Source organism: Candoia aspera, chromosome 1, assembly GCF_035149785.1.
Source record: "Candoia aspera isolate rCanAsp1 chromosome 1, rCanAsp1.hap2, whole genome shotgun sequence".
Taxonomy (NCBI): Eukaryota; Metazoa; Chordata; class Lepidosauria; order Squamata; family Boidae; genus Candoia; species Candoia aspera.
Window position 1 is genome coordinate 88,084,860 of NC_086153.1, and position 25,991 is coordinate 88,110,850.

The 25,991-nt window shown below is 38.1% G+C and overlaps 1 protein-coding gene across 4 annotated transcripts in view; it reads right to left on the bottom strand.

Annotated features, from left to right (window-relative positions):
• UTRN (utrophin) overlaps nucleotides 1-25,991 on the bottom strand; it is a 398,463-nt gene that overhangs the window by 6,230 nt on the left and 366,242 nt on the right. For 3 of the 4 annotated variants that reach the window (XM_063309084.1, XM_063309065.1, XM_063309074.1), the window contains 3 exons: nucleotides 25,552-25,644; nucleotides 16,419-16,441; nucleotides 12,452-14,553 (listed from right to left, as the gene is read on the bottom strand). In XM_063309084.1, the coding sequence (XP_063165154.1) occupies nucleotides 14,545-14,553; nucleotides 16,419-16,441; nucleotides 25,552-25,644 (125 nt within the window). In that variant the 3' untranslated portion in view covers nucleotides 12,452-14,544. Of the gene's footprint in view, nucleotides 1-12,451; nucleotides 14,554-16,418; nucleotides 16,442-25,551; nucleotides 25,645-25,991 lie in introns of those variants that run through there. The other variant, XM_063309056.1, reaches the window with a different exon arrangement.

Genomic DNA, 25,991 nt, shown 5'->3' on the forward strand with positions numbered 1-25,991 from the left:
TAAGGTAGTTGTAAGGATTACAGTATAAATCCTATTGTGTGGGATAATGACTAAAAGATGTATTGCTGAAAAGTCTGGTTTAGAACCTTCTGGTGCCTGTGCTGTGCCCCTGAAAATTAAGTAACTCATAATTTTTATAGATAGCCATAACTAGCTGTTTATGGACCATGACTTGCTTTTGTACATTTAATAATTGTCACCTGTTGTTTAGAAAGTCATGGCATCCAAACAGCCATTACCATGGATTATTTTTATAGGAAGGAACTGCTCTCTCAAACTTTCTGTTTCTGTATGTAACCAAATGTAGTCCTGCTGATAATTCATTGCTTTTTAACCATGTAAATTTCAAAGCTAACATAATGAGGAAGAGTAGAAGGATGCAGGTTTCAGAATAAGCATCATAGGTTTCAAAATTGAATCAGAGTTGAAACTGTTAATTTCTTCTAGTTAAGATTGTTATGGGATTATTCTTCATAAAGTCTCAATAATCTCACTACCAATAAAAGGGATTAATTTAATAGCCTAAGTCAGTCTTCCTCAACCTCAGCAAGTTTAAGATATATGAACTTCAACTCCCAGAATTCCACAGCCAGCATATTGGCTGGGGAATTCTGGGAACTGAAGTCCACACATCTTAAAGTTGCTGAGGTTAAGAAACACTGCCCTAAATCATTAATTGAAAAAGTAAACCTTTGGACCAAACATGACTCCTAATGTCTACCTGGATATGTCCATGTTGCTCTCTTTGCAACAGTATGGAAGTGATTTGCCACTGCTGTCTTCCAGGACGTTTTCCAGCCCTGGTATTTTCTGGGGTCTCCCATCCAAGTACTAACCAGGTTCAATCCAACTTAACTGCTGTTGCATTTCTGTTTCCTAGGCCATATAGTCCAACTACATTTTCCTCCTCAATATTCCAGTCTTCAACCACAAACAGCACATCTTTCTTGCAAGTTCTGTCAATTTCAGATTGAACTTGAACATAAAACTCATCATCAACCTCTTTCCCTTCTGCATCAATGGTTGGAGCATAAACGTGGATAATCGTCCTATCAAAGGCTTGTCCACAACATCTAACTGATGTTATTCAGCCATTGATTATATTGTATGAAAGCAACACCATTCCTTCTTCGTGTTTTGTGTCCCGAGTAGTAAACAGCATGATCTTCTGACTGAAAGGATTCAATTCCAGTCCATTTCACTTCAATGTATAGTTGATTTATTTCATCTTTCACTGCCTTGAGCATTCCCATGTGCATACTTCTTATATTCCATATTTCCACTGTAATTCTGTCTTTGAACTTTGGGTTTTCTTCTTCTGCATGGCTACTTCAGTAACTAGACGTCCTGAAAGTTTTAATCTAGCCATATCATAAACACCAGGAGTATTCCAAAAGATCCTCAGTTTTTCCTCAGTTGCATGTTGGGTGTCATCTGACCTGAGAGGCCCAGCACAATATTTTCAATCAGTTTACATTTACTGGTTTTTTCAGTAAAATACAGGAATGGTTTGTCTTTTCTTGTGCAGCATGAAATGATGCGATAAATACATAAATGCCTTTGCTGTTATCACTAAGGTGATCATCTGCCTCCGGCATCTTCCTGTATCAATGTTGCCCTAAATAGGTTTCTAGGCAGCTGAGGTGACCTTCATGCTTTGGGTGACCCTGCTTCGATTATATATTCTTGGCATACCCTCATTCTTCACTCACCCCTCCAAGGAATACCCCCTGCCACAATGAGGCAGTACAGCAAGACTTAATTTGTCCTTAATTGCTTGGGAGGTGTGAAAATATGAAACACCAAGCAGTAAATTTCTTATGGAAAAAGCTGTAAGCAGCTTTTATGTTCCAACCTCCTTGTAATAACATACCTTTAAAAAAAATAGTTCTTCATAGGTCATAGGGAGAGATTTTCTAAAAGTAAACTTTTTTAGTCAGACACAGATTACCATTCTTGCAAATAACTGAACAAAATCACTTGCTCTTGCATTAACCTTAATAATACCATCTCATCTATTTTATCTGCAGGGAGTAAGGCTGCAATATTTTCTCCATGACAGCAGAGGATTTGATTGACTCATTTGCAAGATGTAAGACTTTTAAAAATCATTGCCACTTTCAGTACTGAGATTTCTTGTATTGGAATGGCCTGCATTTGGCTTGGGTGATGCACTACATATTTCAAACTGGACTAATCCTCTATTCTGAGGAAGGGAGGTGAATTAGTATATTTTGGTGCTTATTTTATTCTATCAAAATGTTATAACAATGCATCTACCAGTTAAGAGAAAAGAAGCAACCTTCCATGCTATTATAATCCCTTTATAGAATGACTATTTCGTATTTCATGCTACAAAACAAATGGTCCTAATTTAAAAAAAAAAAAACAATATCCCATTTATTCATTGCATTTCTTTTTGTGACCAACTGCCCCCCTCCCACAAGTTAGCAACTGCCCAAAATACTTGCTAGAATATGGTGCTAGAAACTGGGAGACCATGCGTTCTAGTCCCACCTTAGGCACAAAGCCAGCTGGGTGACCTTGGGCCAGTCACTCTCTCAGCCCTCGGAAGGAGGCAGTGGCAAACCACTTTTGAAAAACCTTGCCAAGAAAACTGCAGGAACTTGTCCAGGCAGACTCCAAGGATCAGACACAATTGAACGGATTAAAAAATAATAATTAAAAAAAATAAAAATCAGGGTTTTACTACTCCACTACACAGTTCACTCTCAAGACTGTTGTGCTGGCTAGCAAGAGCTGGGTGGGAACACCGTTGCTTCCTTCATTCCCTGACATCACTAGCAGTGCCAAAAATGACTCTGAGATGCCCTGGATGAATTTCCACAATTGGCTACCTGCTGACCATGAAAATGGGTGCAGGCAGGGACATCTTGCAGAGTGCTGGAAAGCATTTGGCCCAGAGAGATCAGAAAAATCACACACCAGGCATTTCTATAAAAATAAATTTATTTACAGAAAGCACAAAAACATATTTACAGCCTTCTGCATTCACACACTCTCTCAGAGAGGAGAAAGCTCTCTCAGAGAGCTGCTTACTGGCTGCAAGGCTAAAAGAAAACAAGTAACAAGCAAGCTGCCCTCCCTCAGGCAGTGCAACTATTAACACCTAAACTGAGGACAATTAATTTCCACCTCTTCACCTGGCCAGAATGATTTGTTACCATAGTACCCTTAATTTCTGCAGCAGAAAAACAATATACCAACAGGACATGCCTCTGCAAAACTGCGTTTGGGGAAAAAATTGGTTTCATTTCAAATGTGGCACCCCTGGAAATGTCAGTCTTACACTGAGCTCAGTCACATTTCATAACCTTTTTGCTCTTCAAGACTAGCTCTGATCCTGCAGTGACTTTACTGATTTTGTTCAACAACTCACTGCTATCTTTGCTTGAAGGCGGAATTAACATTTCCAATATTTTTCCACTCCAGGAAACAATTTGCAGAGATGCTGTTTGTCTTCCCATAGATTTTTTTTTAAGTGTTTTAAAGTTTAACAGGGAGTATGGTGAAATAGCCCCCAGGTGAGGATAGGCGATGTGCTTTCCTACCTACAGGATGCATCAGTCCTACGGAATGGCTTCCCCCAATTTAGTGCCCTTCACATATGCTGGATTTCAACTCTCATTATCCACAACTTTTTGCCCTACAGATGATAACAAGAGACTAGGCAGTTGCAGACTTTCTCCTACACATGAATCAAATTAAATTGCTGTGAGGTTACAGGAGTCCAAAATCTCCCTGCATTGCACAAGGCTCCACACTCAAAACTGTCTGTATATTCCTGGCATGTTAGAAGATAAACAAAAAAAAAGTGTTTGCCAACCATGAAGAAAAGGAAATATGCTGAGTGTCTGGGGCTTTGCATTTTACGCTCACTTAAATCATAGCAGCAATGTAACTGCAGGAATAAAATTATGAGTGAATTTACTTTAGAATGAGCACTCTTTTGTAAGATACCTTTTAAACTAAAAAGAGTAAGAGGACCATCTGTTACCAAGCCACAATCCATTGTCTATAAAATCTTTTCAAAGTAAGAAAGACAAAAGATTGCTACAGTGATCAAAATGGGCCCTAAAAGAGAACAGAACTCCCATGCTGGCCCAGGCCTTGAGCCCTAAGATCACCAGTGCTCAGCACTGTTCAACTGTTTAGTCCCTACAATAGGACCAAGAAGAACTAGTTACTTAGCTGTAAATGTAGTTGTCATATTTGAATTCACACCCATGGGCTACATCCCTATAAATAGCCCCATTCTAGACCTTAGAAAATTGGTTGGGAGGAGCCCTACACTGCACTCATACACTTAGATTGAGACAACAGTCCCAAAGGAAGTCATCTGAGATGAACTGGATGAAGAAAGAGTGATGGATGTGCCAATGCCAAATCTGTAATATAAGGCACAGAGAGTTGATTGATCTTTCAGCCACCTTGTATATTTATGAACCATGGAATTGCTTAATATAACCTGGATAATCCACCCATGAAGACAGCCTTGCAAGCCATCTAAACTGTCAGGAGCTTGAGTTCATTACGTATCACAGTGCTTTGCATCTTGGATACAGAGGGCTTGGAGGTGAGTTCCTGATGGTGTGTAGTGTTCAAATTTGAAATGGACAAGGGTGCTTCGGATCTGGCAAGGGCACCCTCTCTATCTATTGGCTGCTCCTTAAACAAGCTCTCTTTTTCCAGGGCTTGTACAGTAACTGTGCAGACTCAATAGAACTTGAGTTTGAGTCAAAGAGATATTAAGGAGATGCCAACCACATGGATAGACCAAGCATCAGGGAGGGAGGACCAAAGGATGACCTTCAGGGAGTTTGTGTGAAACCAGCTCTCCTGGAGGGATGTTTTGATCCAGAGCATCACTGAGAGAAGGGGCTGTCTTATGTCAGCACCCTGCAGAAGTGGAATGACAGGTAGAGGGTGCAGCTGAAGATGTGAGAAGCAGGACATTTCAAGTGAGAAGACAACAAATCAAATGTGCTGGAGATTGCTCATGGGAGCCACTTGTTGAGTTCGGGGGGTGGATTATCAGAGCTCCTTGTTACATTATTAGGATAAAATGTAACATTACAACTACAGACACAATGCCAAGAAGAGTGCCAAGGAACAATAATCTCACAGTGGCCTGATTGCATCCTTGGGAGTGAAGGAAGTAAGGCAGTTGCCACAAGGACTGCAGCTTAATACTGTGTAAGTGAAGCTGGGTGGGAAAACCCTCGAAGAAGACCTGAGAGACCACAGGCTGACCTCAGTTATTACTTCAGGCTTTAATCACTCTTATATTTCTCAACTAACTTCATCACAAATGAGTAAGAAAGCAAAAGAAACAGGATGTCTTTGGACCACTTTCCTCAATGCCTGACCCTGCCATGTATTATTGGAGGGTGTCTTGTTTACCAACTGGCTGCACACCCCTGCATGGAACCAACTGAAATCAGAAAGAAAGTGTCTTGGAAGCAGGGCAGGCATAAGATCATCAACTATGATCTCAGCAGTCTTGAAATGGTTGAAAGACATGGTTGCAGTTTCAACTATCCTGATACATAAGAGGGTAGACTGGAGGTGTCAGTCTCAAAGGGAATCTTGGTGCTCCCTGTTTGAGATTGACTCCTGTGGTTGAAGAGAGGACTGGGCAATATGAACTGAAGAGTCCATCAATGGTGAGACTGGCAGTAGCAGAACTGAAGCCTCCCGTTGTGAAGAACTTGATGCTGCTGGACCAGAACTGGGAGGCAGCTGACCTTTATTCCTCTTTTTCTTTTTGTCCCACTTGGGAGAGATAATGAAGGCTGTGAACCTTTTTCAGGGCTGATAACGGGGCAGCAGAGACCTGAGGCCTCTCTGCAGGCAGTGGACCATTCCGTGTCTCACACTGACGAGGGACTGCGTGACTCTTCTGGATGTGGTCAGTGGCTTGGAGAAAGACCAAGGCTTCCCTGGAGCTTCCACACCGACTGCCTTTAAAGCTTGTTTACAGAGAGGAGCTCAAAGACCAGAAGAACAAGTGCAGAGATCTGTTCAGGAAACAACTTGTACTGGTTACAAGTGTCTACTGAGCACATTGATCTTTGGATCAATGGCATTTAAAAGGGTAGGAAATTAACACCCACTAAGAAATTAACACTGAAAAAATTAACACTGAAAGAGGTAGGCAGGCAGGGAAGTCAACAAACAGGGGAGGAAAGTTCGCAGCACGCTGGTCCATTAGTTCACGGCAGTCCAGAAGTGCCCTTGAAGAAGGAATAAGTTCTCTGAAACACACCAGGCCAAATAAAATCTTTTTTTGCTAGCACTTAGAATTCCTCCTTCTTTCTTTTGTTTGAAAAATTAACCCAACAGCAAAAAGTCCTGAATAATCTCTTAGTTAAGGATGTGGCCTCCCTTTGTTCCATTAACAAATTCCCAATAGACTTCCCCTAACTCTACAGATGCATTTTGGACAAAAATATTAAATTGAGATGTTTAAAAGTTGGTGTCCCTGAATTTAAAAGCATATTTATATATACTTGTGAGTTATGCAATGTTAATTTGCTACTGTGCAGTTTTTATTTTGTGTCTTACGCTGTGTCTAATTATTTATCTATTTGGTTTTCAATGTTTTGTTGATGCACTATTCATGTAAATGAATAATAATAAAAGAGAAACCTGGGCTTCCAGTTCTGCTATACTTTCATATCAGCAGGTGTATTTGGCCTGCAGCATACTAAATCATAGGAGCTGAGCTTTCGCAGAATGTACACCAGAGGAATAAGAGGGCAGAGTGGAAGTAGCTGTGACTCAAGATGGGACAGAGGCTAAGCAAACTGGAGGTTGCCAAGAAAGAATTTTTTAGTCCACCTTGGATGAAATTCCCACTCTTCTTTCAAAACTGCAGAATTTCAAGCACACCTCTAGAATGCTGAAGGTAGAAACATCATCCATCTTTTAGAATCATCTGTGAACTTCTAGGTAATTTGCATTATATAAATGGCTACGATCTGATTTCACATGGAATGATACATTTATTGCCTAATCAAACACAGGGAAATACTTATGTGATTGTCAAATGTTGTTTTCTTATTGCTGGCTGGATGATGGACTTCAGATGCAAATAAACATTATTCATTCTGTTTGTATGAAAGTAGCTGCCATGCCTGCACCCAGTCAGGAAAACTGAATAGCTGTGATCAGCAAAAAGTGGGTGAGCTGGCCTCTTTTGCCTATTTCATGTTAGAATCAGGATGCTTTCTAAACAACATTCTACTCTCAAATGATCCATTTTAATCAGCACAGTTAAAACACAGTTGTATACTAGCATATTTCTAAACAGCTGTATATGTTTTCTGTAGGGAAATTAATTTTCTCCTAATCTTTTCCCCTTTATTAATTTGGGGTTTTACTTTTTAAAAAATATGTAGGTGGATTTTAATATGCAGTTGATATGCATTGACTGATTACCATTTTTATCCTAACATTAATGTGATCTCTCTCTATCATCTCTATCTATCTATCTATCTATCTATCTATCTATCTATCTATCTATCTATCTATCATCTATCATATGGTAGATGCTTGGATGTTTTAAATTAATATAAACCACTAATATCTTCAAAAGCCATTAGCTAACTTCACTGGAATTCTGTTTAGCTATTCTGAATTCAGGTTATTGTTACTTCCAATACAAAAATGCTTCTATTCATGGAAATATCTATTTTATTCCAAGAAAGGAAGGAAGACAGGGAGGAGGGGAAGAAGAGGAAGGGAAGGAGAAGGTGGAAGAAAGAAGAAAAGGTGGGAAAAAACCACCTTTGGAAATAGAAATAATTTTTACCTGGATGGTCATGGCTTAGGATATCCAGCTACTGTAGCTCCACCTTCCCAATTTGGTCCTTTCCAGATGTGTCAGGACTCAAGCTCTCCACATTCCATGCTGGCTAGAAACTCTGGTAGTTGCAATCCCTATGCAGCTGGAGGGCTTCAGGATGGAAACACCAAAGTATACGAAGGGGAAAACATACGATGTCTTTATCTTTTCACTTAACAAATTACCTAAAACCCCTAGAGAAGATTTACACAAGTTTTTTTTTTAATTTGAAACAAGACCTTTGAAAGTAAATGTTACTTTAAAACTTGAATACACACATCCACACATAGAAATCAAGCAAGCAAATAAGAGCCAGGCTGACGCTGAGGCAACCATTTATCTGCTGCGGTATTTCCCAACAATGGCAACTTCCAGATGGACTTTACTTCCTATAATTTTCCATATAGCCTGTTTGTTGCTGAGAATGCTGGGAATTAAATTGGCACATCTGGAATTTGCCATGGTTAGGCAAACTTTTACTGCCACTTAATTGTTTAATAAAGGTTGCTTTTAATCTTTTGTTTTATGTGGGTATGTAGTTTTATTTATGTTTGATTTATAGCACCTTGGTATCCATAAGGATGAGGGATAACCTAAAAATACTTTTAATAACCTAAATAATTTGTTTAGTTCCTTCACTCATGAAGTGGAAATTGACAGATGATTAATGGCCATGGAAATATAACATCTGCACTATCTTTTATGACTAGTCTGCACTACAACCACACTTTTTGGTGGCATTGTTTTAGTATGGAAAGCCAATCAAGGACATATTGAAATACTTGGCAAAACCCAACAGTTATTAACCCCCAAAACTAAGCATCATAAACCTTTTCAACAGCCCAGAATGACCTAAAGCTATTTCAGCAGCTTTAGGTCCCCTGGTGCAAGCCATAGTTTTGTACTCCTAAGAATTGACCTCATTTTCATTATCAAAATGAATGTCGGCTATCAATCACTGTAGCAGACGCATTCATATAGTCAAGCTGTACATATACCATCTACGTATCTAGGCCGTTTATGAATGTTTAAGGGTATAAATGATAGTTTAATGAAGTTTCTTGGATTTCTGTCTGTCCAGAATTAACAACTGTATCAATTACATTTTCTCAATCCAGAACTGTTTAAATACAAGTTGGAGACACTTGAAGGAAATTTGCATCACAAATGCTGCTCAACCTTTTTCTTCTTCTTGCCATTCCATGAGTGTTCTTACTGATTAGATTTTTGACAGATGGAGAATATCTGTATATATTCAGAAAACATCTGGCAGAGCCATTCTGAGCTGCCTTGTAACATTTTTCTCTAGTGGAACTCAAAAGCCTAGACCTAAAATAACAACTTTGGCAATTACATTCAAAGTATTACCCTGCTCATTAGTCTGATATCACTGCTTTTCAATTTAAGTTCTGTTTGAGTTACTGATTTGGGAAATTTGTGAGGTATTATTTTCAGTGATGTTAACATCCATCTTGATTTTGGAATTAGTTTTGGTAATCTTTGCATATGTATCTGGGATTGGTTGTTTAATCAAGAACGAGGTGCTCCTAACTTTCAGATCTAAGGACAGTTCCCTTATGAATTTTTATATTAAGTTTGTAAGGAGCTGCACTATGAATGTAAAAAATCACAAAGTTTCCTATGAGAAGCAGGACAAGATGTTATGGTATCTGACAGAAGTCCTGTTTTAGACTACCTATCAGGCCCAGTCTGCATCATCAGTGGCAAAAGATGCTGTGAATTTTACCGCATATACTCACATATAAGCCCATCCACATGTAAGCTGACCCTCAAACTTTTAAACAAAATACTGAGAAGGGATAAAGAAAAAATGAAGAGAAATCAAGTTCTATGACATTATTTGAATGGGCTAAAGATTAACATTGTTAGAAGTAAAAGGAAGATAAAGTTGGTTGAGATAAAGTTGGTTTATTTGATCAAGTTTAACAGATATGTTGTTATCTCTGGTAACCCTTAATGGACTTTTGCTGACACCAGGACTGAAATGACAATGCTTTATGGATTTGTTTAGAAATAAGAGATGGGATATGGGAAGAAGAGATCATTTGTTGTATTTTAAGAGGAGGTGATAAGTTAGTAAAATTGTTTATACTTGTGATGAAGGTTGGAAGTCACTTCATGTATGTTTTTTTCTTTTTCTTTACTATGTTCTTAGTTTTCTTTCTTCTCTATTCCTTTTTCTTTTTCTTTTCTACACCTTCTACTTTTTTCTATTCTTTTCTTTTGGTTTGTATTAGTTTTTACTACAGTATTTTAATTATAATCTTTAATAAAATTACTACAATCAAAATACCATGAAAAATGCACCACCTGTGGATAAGCTGACCCTCAAAATTTTTGTATGTTTTAATTTGCACAACTGGCTTATCTGTGTGTAATTATCAAATTATCCATTTTTCATGGTATTTTGGTTAAAAACTCGAGGGTCAGCTTATCTGTAGATAGGCTTATATGCAAAGATATATGGGATATATGGGTACTATAAAAAAAGTATTACCATATATACTTGCACAAAGCCCATCTGCAGATAAACCAAACCCATTTTTTTGGTGTATTTTGGCACCTAAAATTCTTGTCTTATTTGTGAGTATACAGGGAGTCCTCACGTAATGACCACAATTGAGACCGGTATTTTCATTGCTAAGCAAAAAAGTCATTAAGTGAATCCAACCTGATTTTACAACCCTTTTGGTTATAAGCAAATCACCATGTGTGTTAAGCAAACCACATGGTCATTAAGCGAATCATGTGGTTCCCCATTGATTTTGCTTGCCAGAAGCCAGCCAAGAAGGTAGAAAATGGCGATCACATGACCATGGGATGCTGCAATGGTCATAAATGTGAACCAGTTGCCAAGTGCCCAAGTTGTGATCACATGACTGCGGGGACACTGCAATGGTTGTAAGTGCGAGAACTGGGTGTAAGTCATTTTTTCCAACACTGTCGTAAGTCTGAACTGTCACTAAATGAATGGTTGTTAAGTGAGGACTACCTGTATATGGTAATCCCAAAACAGCTGGAAGGTACTTGAGTATTGTGTATTTAAGAAAGGTAACCCTAAAAAAAAAAAGAATAAAGAAAAATGTTTTAAAAAGGAAAAAGCATCTTTATTCCACAGTGCTTCTTGCACATTTCAAAACATTCCAAAATTGGTCAGGGTTATTTTTTACACAGCCAGACAAATCAGCCGAATTCTTTTATAGTAGGATGTTAGACTTATACTTACAGTGACTCACATTAATATGCTCAACAGCTATTCTAGGTCCAGTAAAAGGGCAAATGGTGTGCAACATTTTAAAATATAGGCTTATAAATTCCCAAGTTTTGTGGAGCTTCCCAGTGCATTTTGAAGCATGGCAAAGTATTACTCCCACAATGAGAAATAGTGCTAGGGCTGTGCACCAATAGCTTGTTATAAACAGTATTTAATAATTTTATTATGATAGTTTTTATTTACATTTTAGTTTTTATGTTGTAAACAGAGTCATGGGACAGCATCAAAAGTGGGTGGGTAAATCAAATATTAATCCCTCGTTACCCTAGTTAGTCTCTCCCTGGCATTCCCCATGGCTAACAGTTGCATCTACAGGTAAGGGGTGTTTTTAGGTACATCTATAAAGCTAAACATTCACACTGATTCAGTGACCTGTTTAAAACCAACATATGGACAGGAGAGATGTGCTGTCACCAATTCTTTAAAGATATTAAAGGTCTATTTGTCACCCAATTCATCAGGCATGTCTTCTTCAGAGTCAGTTTTGGTGTCTTTTGCATTATTTTGCAGCTGTTTTTTTTTCCTGTGGTCCAATTAATATAGCAGTAGCTGACACTGTAACTAGGTATGCCCTACACTACCTTTTTTTTTGTTTTTCCACAGATTTCCTCTCCAGATAGTTCATGATTCAAGAGATTATTTTATTTATATTTCATATTTCATCACCGGCCATCTCACTAAGAGTGACTCTGGGTGGTTTACAGAACTAATCTATATGATTAGTTCAATATGGATGATGGTTCAAACACCTTGGGTGGATTTTGGAATTTTCCCCCCTCAGGCAAGGTTAGTTTTTCCGAGCATCTCTTTAGTGGTTATCTCCCAGTTTTTGTCTCATAGCAGGGTTGAGTAACATGTAACCTCCAGAAGTTGAACTATAGCTTCCATCCTCCATCACTGATCATCTGACTAGGACTCTTGGAGTTATAGAACCATGAGAGGGCCATACATTTCCTAATTTTGCTGTATGATGTCCTGTATCAGATGCTTATTTCACTGATAGAAGATTTCTTGAATCTGCGCTATGGTCTTAAAGCCTGTTTAGGCTTAGCACTGAGGATTTTAAAGTTATAACACCCACCTGTGGTATAAATTATGATATTTAAAAGTGGTGGAGATTGAATGCTAGTACATTCATCCCTGAAAATGTAAAATGATAGAAAAATGTGCATTGATTATGCTATATGTTTCTGCTACTTATTTTAAAGTATTTATTTGAAATGGGAAGTGTTCTTACAAAGGGAATGAGCTTTTGAAACTTATTTACTCCTATGAAGAATACAGTCTTCACTAAAAATTAATTTTATTCAGAGAGTGAAAATCATACTATATAATCAGATTAGAAAAGGGAAATGCAATAGTTTAAAACCACAAAATGGAAAAGAACTACTTTTTTTCTGAGATGTTACCACAACATATTCCTTTTATTTATCAGAGGAAGAGTATTACAATGTAATATTGTAAGTCGTTTTTACTTGACAGCAGAGTAAAGGACAGAATTTGCATACAAACACAGGCTGAAAAACAATTTATACATATCCTTTCCATAAAAACAAAAGATCCATCCTATCCATTGCTGGGATTTTTTTTTTTCTTCTGCTAAAGTATTTTTAAAGGAGGCTCTAGGGTGGGTTTTTTTCCCTGCCCTTTGGCTTGAGACTATCTGGTAAATGAAAATACTTGCAAACATCAGAACTCTGAACTGTTTCCAAAGCTAAATACTAAAAAAGAAAGAAAAAGAAAAAAAAAGGAAATCGGTTTGAGGTAGAAAGGTGGTCATGGCTCTCCTTTTCTGCAAAACTTCTTTTCCTTCTCAAAATATCTATACCAAAATATAGTTCTTTCTAGATGAAAAATCCACATATTAACCTGCAATCTGTTTCCTACTCTGGGCAACCCCCCTCCCCGCTGCTGAAAAAAATAATATTTTCTTTTAGATAGCACTTTGAATCATTGGATTATATAACATATATTACCTAATTTGACCCTCATAATACCTCTACGCATAGTTACTATTATTAACACCTCCATACTGGAGATGAGCAATGAGAAAACTTGAGTGGTTACAAGACACCATCCTTAGCATCACCCCGAGATTAGCGCTGCTCCTGCAGTCTCATTCTGGATACCACACATTCTGCTAGGACTCACTTTATAAGTGATAACCCAACATAAAATACTGGACAGACCCGTTAATAATACTCAACAGTGGAATTTCTCCAACCCCATTTCGGTCCTTTAAATATGATTATTGCACACATGCAACGTATGGGAAGAATGAGTACTTTATAATGAGAGCAAGTGGCCATGCAAAGCTCACACCCAGTGGGGAAGGAACGAAGCCCAGCTACTCATCATAAACAGTGACTGAATGTCTCCCCAGTTGGCTCTGCCTTGAAATGCTGCCGGTAAGGGAATCACTTTAAAAATGTGCAGTGCTATTGATTAAAGGTATCCAGCCAATCTTTCTGGCATAAAGGCAGAGCAATTAGTATTAAAGTGGTCCAAGCTCCTTCATTTATTTATGTTTCCAAATTGCAATAATTTCAGGACTAAATTTTATACTTTGAACGGGGTGAGATACATAAAATTTGGCACAGTAAGATGATAAAGTCTTCTCCACAGAAAATAAAAACTGCATATATTCAGAATGATTGTATAAAGGCAAAATTCAGCCTAACTCACAATGAAAACCAGAATATAATCTGGGAGAAAAATCAGTCCACATTCCCTGCAGGAAATAAATCCATTGAAAATGCTATTTTAGTGCCAATAGTTACGGTAGCTGAATGAAGTTAGCGGGGGCAAAATAAGAGTCCCATGTGCCTAATAGATAGCCAGAAAAGGTATTAGTCAAACACTAACTGTGCAGCTGATGAGAAGCTGATCTTTTGCCCACGTTTTCAAACTCTTAGGCTAAGTATAAATAACCTGTGCAGAAAAAACAGCATGTCAGAAGAGAAGGTTCTTGAAAAGGTAAATGCAAAAAGCCAAAAGGAATGTATAAATGTAACTCTTTGCTCCAAACTCTAAAGGCAACTCACTTTAGCAATATCAAAAAAGAATGGATATAAGTCTCTACCATCCCCTTTCCTGATGCTGTATAACTATATAAATCAAATTACATATGCATAACCATTTCCAAATACTCCATGGTTAGTTAATTTACAGTTGCATAGAGAGGGAAGAAGGGAAAAACACACACAATAATATAAAACACAACATCCTCATCTTTGGGTAGTTCAAGTGTTTCCTTATTTGAAATAAGAACACACAGAGCTGAACAGCAGGTTACAAGGTCCCATGCAGCCATGTGATACTGGAACTTGAGACTGGCACTGGTCGTTGGGAAGAGGAGGTGATCGTCCAAGGAAGATGCTCACATCACCTGAAGGGAAGAAACAGTAACAGAAGAGCAACTGAGGACCATAGTTTGCCAAGGCAGCCGCCTCCTTCAATGTCAACTAGTTGAGTCAAATTACCTAAAAGACATCACATTTGCTAGGAAGAGAAAGATAGTAGAAGTGCAGTGGCACATCTTGCCAGAATGTATGCACAACCTTTGCCCTATGGACAGGGCTGCAGCTAGGGTCTGTGTCACTCGGGCAAACATGGATTCCACGCCCATTTTGGCACCCCCCCCAGCACTCATTTTGGCGCCCCCCCCAGCACGGCACCCGGGGCACATGCCCCGCTTGCCCCTGCCCCTAATTGCGGCCCTGCCTATGGAGGCAATGCTTAATCATGGTTTTGGGGTTTAGTGATATATATATTTTTAAAAAGTAGGTAAAATCTTCTGCCTCCTCACAGGTTATTGCTGGATAGGAACTCCAGGCTCAGGGCCAAGCCTCAAAAATCCATTTCACCATGTGGGATTGTTTTCAGTGTTAGGCAGCAAATCATCATCTGTTTTGTTTATATCCCACCTTCCATTTAGGAGCTCAAGACAGCATACACAAGGCTTCTTCCTCCCATTTTTCCCTGCAACAACAACCTGGTAAGGTAGGTTGGGTTGACAGAGAGTATGACTGGTCCAAAGTCCCCCAGGGAGCTTCTGTGGCTGTAGGTCATCCAGAACCTGGGTTCCCATGTCCAAGTCCAAGAAACCTTACAACTACACCACACTGGTGCTAACTAAGTATGATGTAGCAACTCCTCTGGGCTGAATCAAGATGAGCAAACTTAAAGCATATGCCCTGGTCACCCTACACTGCCCTGGCCACCCTACACTGCAGAGGAGTGGATTAAAGAGTTTAAACCAATAGATATTTTTGTCTAAATATTATGTCTGTGCTCTTCTGTCTTGGCACCTTGACAAAAGCATAGCAAGTGATCCTTGTCCTGTGACAGAAATGTACATTATTGATACTTGGTAGCTTATTGGTAGGTTACCACTTTATTAATGACTGATTTCCACGGTTCTCAATAAATACCTAAAATGAAGGCTACACACCAGAGACATTACAATAAACCATTAGAATTTCCCTGCCAAAAGTGTGTTGAATGCTTTTGTAAAAGACAACAAGCCAGCCAGCCTTCCTGGGGCAAAAGGGCCTAGACAGACGCCTTGGCCCTGAGGGGTGGCAAGATGAGCTCTGTGGGTAAAGTGTATAGTGGTTCCCTGGCAGCTGGTCCTGGGCACAATCCTGCAGTTAAATGTGCATTAAAGTTCAAGTTTAGAAGAAAAAATTACCCTGACAGAGAATTTCTGAGATGGGTATTAAAAGTTTTGGAGCTATTTACAACACATTTCCTTCAATGATACCACAAATGTAGGATTCTGTTGATAAAATATGAAAAAAGAGACAGTATTATTACCCCTGAGTTGTTAATTCAATTTTTTGTGTAGGGTGTGTATGTGTGTGTTCAACCTTTCTTTTTTCCCCATGGGGCTCTAAGAAAATCAAAGCAGTGTTTCCTTTTCACATTATCTTTGAAATACAGAATCAGATCTTTGCTGCATGAAAACCAAAGTAGCATGAAAGTAGATTTGGTGTGGTTTTGTGCTGCAGGTAAAATAATGTGACTACAAAGGTAGGGTGAAGTCACTCATTCCCACATGCTGCACTTCTTCAGCCAGGTGCCCTTCAGATGCAGAAAATCTCGTTTCATCTCATACTCCACAAGTGGCAGGGCCATTAGGGAAAAACAAGTCTTAAATCTGTGCATTTGCTCTGATAAAAAGTTAAACAAAAATCATAAAATTGTTTGTCCCATCAAAAACTATTGAAAGAACATTCAAATATGTCATACCTGTGATTTGCCAGCAAGATTTGCTGTAAATAAGAAAACGCAGTGATTAGTTGTCATAAAATGCAGTCTCAAAGATTAAGATATAGCTATGCTGCATGTTGAAAACAATTTATATATGACACATTCCATTCAAGTTTTTGCAAATCTTTCTTCCCATAAATCCTAAGCACTATATTAACCATTTTATTACAATATAATGTATTTACGTACATCAAATCTGCTAGTTTATAACTTTCTAGCACCCTGTATTAGTCATGTTTAATGAACTGAATGATCAATGAATTCAAATGGACAGGCTTAGATTATTGCTATAACAACACACAGTGATGGCACAGGAAACATATGGATTATCATTCATGTAAATGCCACACATTTGAATTTAAATCTAGAAACTGAAGAACAGATAATTAGGCAACCTTAAAAGCAAAGCCAACATGGGCATCAAAATGGCAAAAGCAGCATCACACTGCAGGCTCTGCCACTTTCACATGGGCATGCAACATCATGACACGTGTACAAAAGGGGCAGGGTTGTGTTGCAAGGGTGCAACACTCCTTTCATTGGTCATCCCCTCCCTGCGGATGTTGATGAATGGAAATGAACCTCGCTTAAATATTTTGCATGATGGCAATCCCAAATTAAAAGGCAGCACCTCATACCCACTCCCACTTTGTGAATTTGGTGTTGGTACCCAGTCGCTGTTACTTTCATATCTCACTGGGTTTTTTGGTACAAAAACACACATGTATGCTGACTCTAAAAGTGACCTGGTGTTAGTCATTAAACTGAACGTGATCTACGCCTGCCTAACACAGGACAGGGGCTTGTGTTCTGTAGGTCTGTGTGTACTGGATTTAACAGGCATTCTGCTAGAAAGCTTCCTTTAGCCTTCCTGAGGTCTCTCATACCTTCAGGCCTCTGACACAATAAATCTGTATCAGCACTAGCATGAGATTTTGTTGAATAATCATATTTCTATCTTTGCTGGTTGATTTCTTACATCTTTTACTAATTTGTGATGCTATGATCTGAAATGTATTGATCACCTTCAAGCTGATCCATAAAGCATTCTTAAAGGAGATCCAAGTGGTGATGAGAAGCATAATGAGGTAGATCCAGAATCCCAGTAGCATCAATTTCAGTTTTTCTGTCAGAGGTAGGTTGCCCTGTCTCCAGACACAGAGGGGGAGAGTTTGCAGAACAAAGTCCTGCCCACTACAACTTCTCTCTGCAAGTGGTGGGCACAGGAGGGTGGGGAAAGGTTGGGATTCCACTTGCTTTAATATTTGGCCTTTTTGTTTGTTCTGTTGATTCTATTTTTTATTCCTTTAAAATGTTTAACTTAAAAGATTATCATGCTTAGAGCTGCTGAACAGATTGAAATGGGCCCAGAAATGCCTTGAGAAGATGATATATATGACACACCATCCCTCATTGGGCCATTATATGAGGAAAGTGAAAAATAAAAAGATGGCTGTTCTTCACAATGTCATCACATGCATCCAGGGACATTTCTAGGCCCCTCTGAAGCCACATCCCAGGAAAAAAAGAATAAAAACCAGAAATTGGAATATCTTCTAGGTTCATCAGGAGGACATTCCAGAGAACACTGTTTCAGTTTGTGAATCAGCTTGATAGCTTTCATCTGTACTACTTGTAGGAGATGCAAATGTGTGCAGAAAGGGCCTACAAGTGGATATATCTGTCCATCTCCCAAACATGCTTTTTAAATTAAAGATTAAAAGATGGGGATGGTTTTGTCACCTCTGACATCAACGATGAAACATGGGCTCTGGGGATAAAAGTGTATCATTGGGGGCAGGGTCAGAGATACAATCCCCCTGCCCCCAGTCCTATGGATAGTTCTGCATAGTGTCTTAAAGGCTGATGCTCATGCAAAGCATCTGAGAAAGAAAAGGAAGTTCTGTGTGGGGTGAGTGTGAAGGAGAGGTAGGGATGAAGAGGCAATTACAAAAAGAAAGCAGACTGATGTACTGTAGGTACCTTCTCATTAAATAGTTCAAATGACAGAAAGGCATACAGTTGTAATGGTGAATTCCAATGAATGGAAGGCAATGAATTAACATTCACTAGTCCTAGAGGAAAACATGATGTTACAATGTGACATGATGCACACTGGTGGTATGTGGCTATTGACACTATAAACACATGCCTGGAAAGCTTGAAAGGACAGTTTTCCAGAGGCAGACATAGCAGCACTTGATGATTTTATTATGGAACGTGAGGACAAGACAATGGTACTCTTCTAACTCTATGCAGCTTGTTTGGAATGTACCTGTTATTAGCTGTTATATCCCATAATAGGTATTCTAAAAAGAATACGTATTAGGCAAAGTCATTAAATAGGCTAGAAGAAAAAAAAAACAGAGACCTTATTTTTCAGACCAGTGTTATTTTTAACAAAATGACTGGGTCCAATTCTAACAATTTGTTTTCCTCCAAGGTTGAGGAAATGGACAAGTTAGCATCATTAAAAATATATTGCTAACTCAGTGTTTCCAGGAAATTAGAATGGATTTCACATACAGCCTCTCTTCTGGCTCACCATGCAGCACAACAGCACTGTTGTTCCACTGGCTGATCTTATTATAAAAGTGCTCATTTCGTAACATTTTGGGTTTTTTGGTGTCTTCCAGTCAGTGTTGACTCCTGGTGACTGCCTGGACAAGTCCCTGCAGTTTTCTTGGCAAGATTTCAGAAGTGGTTTGCCACTGCCTCCTTCCCAGGGCTGAGAGAGAGTGACTGGCCCAAGGTCACCCAGATGGCTTTGTCCCTAAGGGAGACTACAACTCACGGTCTCCTGGTTTTTAGCCCAGTGCCTTAACCATTACACCAAACTGGCTCTCTTAACATTTCATAACATTACCTGACTGCTAATCCACACATACTATTAGATATCACTCTGTAGAATACTTTGAATAATCTTTCAAGTTAGCTCAAGTAAGTGTTGCTAGTATCTGCCAAATGAAAAAAAAAGGGTCACTTAATTACTTGCAAAAGAATGCACTGCATTTCATTTGGATTGGAGTGTGCTATAAGAAAGCTCTGATTTTCTTATTCCATTTCCCTGTATATGCCTATTTTAAATACTTTGTTCCTTAATGTATGCATTTTTATATGTAGACCACAAAAACTTTTCAGCAAGTAGCTCGATTCTGCACTTTGGACAGAGCTTAATTTCTTCTACAACAAATGAAGTAACAAAGAAGAGGTGCTCTGAGTAAATGCAAAATGGATCTCACTCCCTGGTTAACATTCAATCATACATTACACTATTTTACGATGTGCACAAAGTAAATGTGCTAGGGAGACATGCTCCTATTTTCATTGATGCCAATGATCTTTTTTTCCCCCTCAGCTGCATGGGACGCAGACAGAAGTACAATTTACATTCTGATCACAGTGGATTACTGAATGAAGATGCCTTCACTCTCCACGCACTACGACTAAAAGAGCAAGCCCTATCCTTTAAGGAAGATCAAAGTGGGATTGGTAGTTTAGGCTTAATGCCGATACTTGTAGGAGCTTCCAGGAAAAGATTTGGAACTCTTCCAAACAAGGAGAAGGCTTCTGTTTCTCATATTTGTCCCTCAGAGAGCCTTTACTCTTCCTGTCTTTGTGGTTTGATTATTAAGCAATTTCTGTAGGGTCTTAGGGCTTTTTGAGTAAAAGTATCATAACTGGTTGGTGGGGAGGCTCTGCAACTTACTTGTTTAATTTAATGGAAATATGAAAAGTGGTTTCAGAATACCACATGAATGACACCTATGAATAGATATTACAATACATAGCAACACTAGCTTACAAGAAATCTCACCCAATGAAACTAAACAATGGTGAAGGATTTTATAAAGACAGAGAGGAAATGCTTCACATAGCTCAGAGAAAACTGATGAAATTCACTGCCATAAAACCTGATGGCCACTACTTTAAAGGAGTATTAGATGAATTCATGGAGGATATAACTATTAGAGTCATGATAGCTATATGCCAATTCCAGGATCAACAGTAAAGAAGGGCCAGTGGCATTTAATTGAACAGTGTAATAATAGGATGCTGGCTAGAAAGGCCTTTGGTATTACTTTCTACATTTCACATCCATTCAAGAGGGGAAAATAAATGCCTTTCTGACTGAGGGAAAAAGTCAGTGCCATGCCACCTACCAAGCAAAAACGATGTTATTCCTATGGATGCCAGTTAATGGCATTTCACACAAAGCATTTCAGCCCATTATATTTTAGATAGTAACATTTGACTGTAGAGGGTCTTCCCAGAGGAACTCTGCTTCCATTAAATTTAATTTGTTAGAAGCCACAGTGATCACAGGCTGATTACTAGGAACTGCATGGCATTAATTTGAGAAAAGAAACTGTATATTAAAAATAGCTGTCTGTTGTTATTGTAATGTTTATTACAAACAAGGTTCTGCCTTTAACACAACTAGCATGAGTTTTTCCACTACACACAGTATGCTGCAAAGCCTACTGACGCTGTTATCATAGAATGGAGTTCCAAAGCACTAGGTCTCCCTGCCTGCTGCTTATCATCACTCCATCTTGATCTCAGTGGTGTCTTCTTCCTTTTTTCTTGATCCTTATTAAGCTTGCTTCATCTAGTCACCTCTTCCTGAACTAGCTTCCACATGGCTAATTAAACACAGAGTCCTGTTCTGGGGTGCAACAATTAACATGCACATATTTGTACCTGGGGCACTAAACAAACAAATCTAGTGTACTGTAAACCACATACACACACATACACAACATTTTTTTTTAATTATCCTAATACTTTCTGAGGAGATCTCTTTCTCCATGGAAAGAATGGAGACATTTGCTCCTATTTTGTTAAGGCTTGTCTGACCATTGGGTTCCCAATAAACAAAATAAAAATGGTCAACATATGGTGAAATTTTGGAGATCTTATCTCAAAATTTCCAAAAATCCTGTGAGAGAATGCTGAAATTGCATCAAATCTGCCAGTAGGAGGAGATTTCAATCATTTACTTTAAAAACCTTGCTGTGGGGATTAATTTAAGCTGCATTCTACTTCAGTCTACCTTTTTTCCTGAGCAGATAGGCACATTTCAAACCAAAGCACTGGTTGTAGTCATTCACCATTTTAAAGGATCCAAAAGCACAATTACAATTAAATATAGTATTGAAGGTTGGCACTTCTCTTGCAACCAGAAAAAAGGGGAGATTAGCATCAAAAAGTGGTAATAGGAAAAGAACATCAAAGTGTTCTGCTAATTATCTTTAATATTTTTTATTAAGTCCAACATCTTGCTTTACAGCATGTAATTAAGTAATTAATTCTCATTTTTTTGTATTTGTTAATTAAAAGAATTATACCAGTGAACTTGTTAATTTGAAATATCCTGAAGGATTGGGGGCAAGACTACTATATAAGATGCAAATGGTCACCACTTCCTCTCTCATCTCTCCCTCAACCTCCCTCCATTCCGGTGTAGACAGGAAGATACATAAAATCTGTTTACCCAAAGTCTAATAGCACAAGTCTAAATTCTCTGATCTTGCTATCCAAACACTGCCTACTGTTTATTTTTAAGTAACATAACCGTAAGTATTTTCTCAGTGTTCACATAGGCTTTGAGCCCCACTTTTATGTTTCCTGAAGCACTTCATGCACTCTGTGTAAAGGCTAAATTTCATCACAGGTTCACAATTCCACAGTCTTTGCTACAACCCCAGGAATCCTGACCATTCCTATTCAGCAACATCAGAAAAACAATTTATCTTAATTGATCAATTCCAGGACAGAATTGAAAACAAGAGTGAGTTCAAACAAGATAAAGATATGTTTCATGCAACATACCATTTTCCTGTTTTAAACAATACAAAAAAACTGCTTTCTTGAATTCTTGAAGTGGCTTATCTTGAAGGAAATTTCTATTTCTACCTTTCATTATTTTAATGATAATATAATGACTGTAAAGTGATAAATGAAGGTCAAAGCTGAGAACAAAAAGGGTCAAAGACAGCATAAATCCTTTGGTTGATGTCAAGGCATGGGTTGTTCTGACCAAAGGAGAGCATCAGTCATATAGTACTTTCAACTGCAGAAGCTCAGCTTTGCACTCAAGTGTAGAAGGAATGGGTCTGATGTGGGGATCTTTTCAGTTTCCACAATTTAGCATAGCTTTGGGGGAAAGATGGCATGTGCCTGTGAGAGAGAGGTACTAAAACCTCTAGTTTCTAGGGGGAAAATCCCTTGAGTATTTGGAGTATGAGAAAATGTGCTTTGACCATATGCGAGCCTTTCCCAATAGTTTGCTCTAAAGATCATTGTAAAAGGGATAATGAAAAGAGTCTGAATCAGATAAATATCTTTAACTACAAGTTAACAACATTTCTGTCTAATAGTACTTGTTTAGAATCAGATCTTCATATTCTAAATTAGAATAGGGTTTGCATAATTATCAGGCACAAATAACAAACCCCAGGGACCAATTCAAAGTAGCTGAATTTTAATTTGCTTTCTAGCTGTGTAGTAAAGTTTTTGATCTCCAACGTAGTTCTGCAAAGAGGAAGGAAATGTACATGAGAGATAGGAGATATTTAACAGAGTTTAGTAGAGTCAGGCTTAGGGTTAGGGTTAATAATACTGTAATATAATATAATATCAGTATATTATAATTTTATTGTAAGCCGCCCAGAGTCCCCCCGTTGGGGAGAGATGGGCTGTGAATAAATTTATAAATAAATAAATAAATAAAAATAATCGAGTATAGTATAGCAGAGCAGAGCAGAGCACAACTACAGACAACTTAATAATACAATTTGATCTCAGTTATTTTGCATGGAATTGTGTACCTTCAATACTTCAATTTTATGAATATTAAATGCATTTGCTTTTATGATTTCAAAGGAAGCAGTGCAAAGTTGGTATTGAACTAGGAACAAATATACAGTAAATTCTCAATAAATGTCAGGCAAACTTAAGATAAAAATTGATAATGAAAGTTATACATAGTCATTACTAACTATAGAGGAGAATGCTGCCATATGGTCTGTTAAGGACCAGAATAAATACCCATAGAGAAGCATTCAGTACTCACCTACCTGGTGGAGAATGAACAATTAGTAAATCACTAACAGGACTGCATTAATTAATCATTACAATCAAAGTTATGAAGCAGATTTGTTCCTGTTGCTATTCAGAGCGAGGCTACTTCGCAAATCATCCTCTACAGATCTGTATCATCTTAGCTGACTTGATGGTCTCTTGTCCATTGTCAGAAAACATAATTAAAAATGCATACCCTAAACAGCAAATACTACCACCTTAATATTTAAATAGGATGCCATAATGGGAACAGAGTTCAAAAGCAGGTAAAAACTCCATTTGGTGCATCAAAATTAAAACAAAAAACAAAACTGGAGGGAAAACAATGAATGACAAAAATTGTTTCAACTGAGGAAAAAAGTAAAAACTTACTTGGGACTCAGTAATTGCTTTATCTAGACTTCATAGTTTGGTGATTAATTGGCAGGCTAAGGGGCCAACTGGCATTCTAGGTTTACAAAAATCAGGGGCTCTTAGATGATAACAAAGTAGGTGCAGCACTAAGGCACAGGGAAAACACCAGTCGCCTGCTAAAATGTTAACAGTCTCTCATTAAATGCACAAAGTTCATACATTAACTGAAACTCTGCATGGTGGAGGAGCAGTATCATAAATCTTACTGACCCCGCCTACTTATTCTGTTAAAGAGAATTTGCATGAACAGAAACCAGGCAAATTAGTATTTATGCAGAATTCCTGGCACATAATTTTGTGATACTTGAAATAAAGTTAAGTGTGTGCTTTTCTGCTGCAAGAAGACCTCTGCCTGGACATATGGCCAAGGTTATTAGTTATTCTAGGTCAAGGATATGGATGTACATAATTACACAAATAACAGACATGTGACATATATATCTGTTGTTGAACTGTAGTGTTTCAAACTGAAGTACAAGAATCAAACTACAGGATACATTAATTGCATAAGGTACACTTCTTAGTGCCTGGCTACATAATTTGACATTCTGCATATTAAAAAAAAAATAATAAACCTGGATTAAACCAATAAAGATTGCATATTTGTCTAGACAAAATGTTTTCATACAGCATGGGAAGATCCACTTTCCTCTGACCATACTGCTTGCTTTGCTCTGCTCCTAACCTTTTTGGTGTTCATAATGTTCATCACTGGGCATTTTCCTCAATATGGGCATTAAGCGAAGCATGCTAGCCATGTTGGGTTGGTGTAATGGACTGTTAAGAGCAATCCTGAGGAACAGGAGGAAGAGCGGCAACAAAGATAATGGTCAGATAAAAAAAATTGAGTCCAAGGCAGAAATGTAATTTGAGAAAGTGATTCAGACTTGACTCTCCCTAGTTCTCTTGAAGGTAAAGGCAGGGGTGGGAGGCACATTCAGACTTGCAAGGTTCTGTAACTGTAACCTTATAATTAAAGTAGAATTAGCATTCATGATTTTGGTTTCCTGGTCTGGTCTACCTCAAAGGGCTGATATTTGTTCCCTTTTTTTGCAAGTGTTCCCTATTTGTTCAGGTACGTGTTGCACTGTTGGCTATTAACAGTCCCATCTCTCTTAATCAAGGCCAGCACTATCTATAAAGGCTCCATATTCAGACAAATATATTATCACTTCTGGCTTAGCCATGTTTATGTTTTCTTGTGCCAGTGGTAATGGAAAGATGTTGCATCGTGTTATTTAGAAAACATTTTAAAGTATATGCTATAAAAACATTTGTTAAGATTTTAAGAGGCCCTAAAATTCTGTTGCATTTGTTTCAACGAGCTAACATAGCTATACCCTGGAAATTTATGAGTTTTTATAAGCTGTTCAGCCATATACCTTTCCTCTATAATGAAAATAAAGGTTTCTTAGAAGCAAAAGTTTCAGATCTTTATGGAGTGATATATTACATCATGTATTTTTCTGAAAGTAATTGTTCCTGTTTGATTCCAGGCTGTAAAGCCTTCTAGGTCTATTTAGTGAAAGTTTTACAGAGCATTACAATGATTGCATTTCAAATAAGCAACTGTTCAGCTTCAGATTCTTGGCTCGGTATATTGAATACTTACAGCGGCAAGCTGGAAATGTGCTATTGATTTGTTCCATGACTTCCGTTAAATCCGTGCTAGTATGATGAGGTGGGACTAGCAAGTCATCTACACCTAAAGAAAACAAAATGTGCAACTACTTTAGTAAAAAAAGAAATAGCATTTAAAATCCCCAAAGCTATTTCTACCGACCCTTATTATCTTAATGGTTTTTAGAAGAATTTTAAAGAAGAATTCCACTAATCGAAATCTCTGATTTGATATGCAAGAATGGCTCATTGATAATGGCTAGGGTAGAGAGGAATGGAAATTAAAGTATCAATTTATCCCTTATCTCATATCTGAACTGTTAAGCTTACCCACGATGCCTGCAATAATATTAGAGAAAATTGTCCCAAAGCTGTGGAAATATTGCAGTTTTATTAAGTATCAAGTAGGTAAAACAGGCATAATGGCTCTGT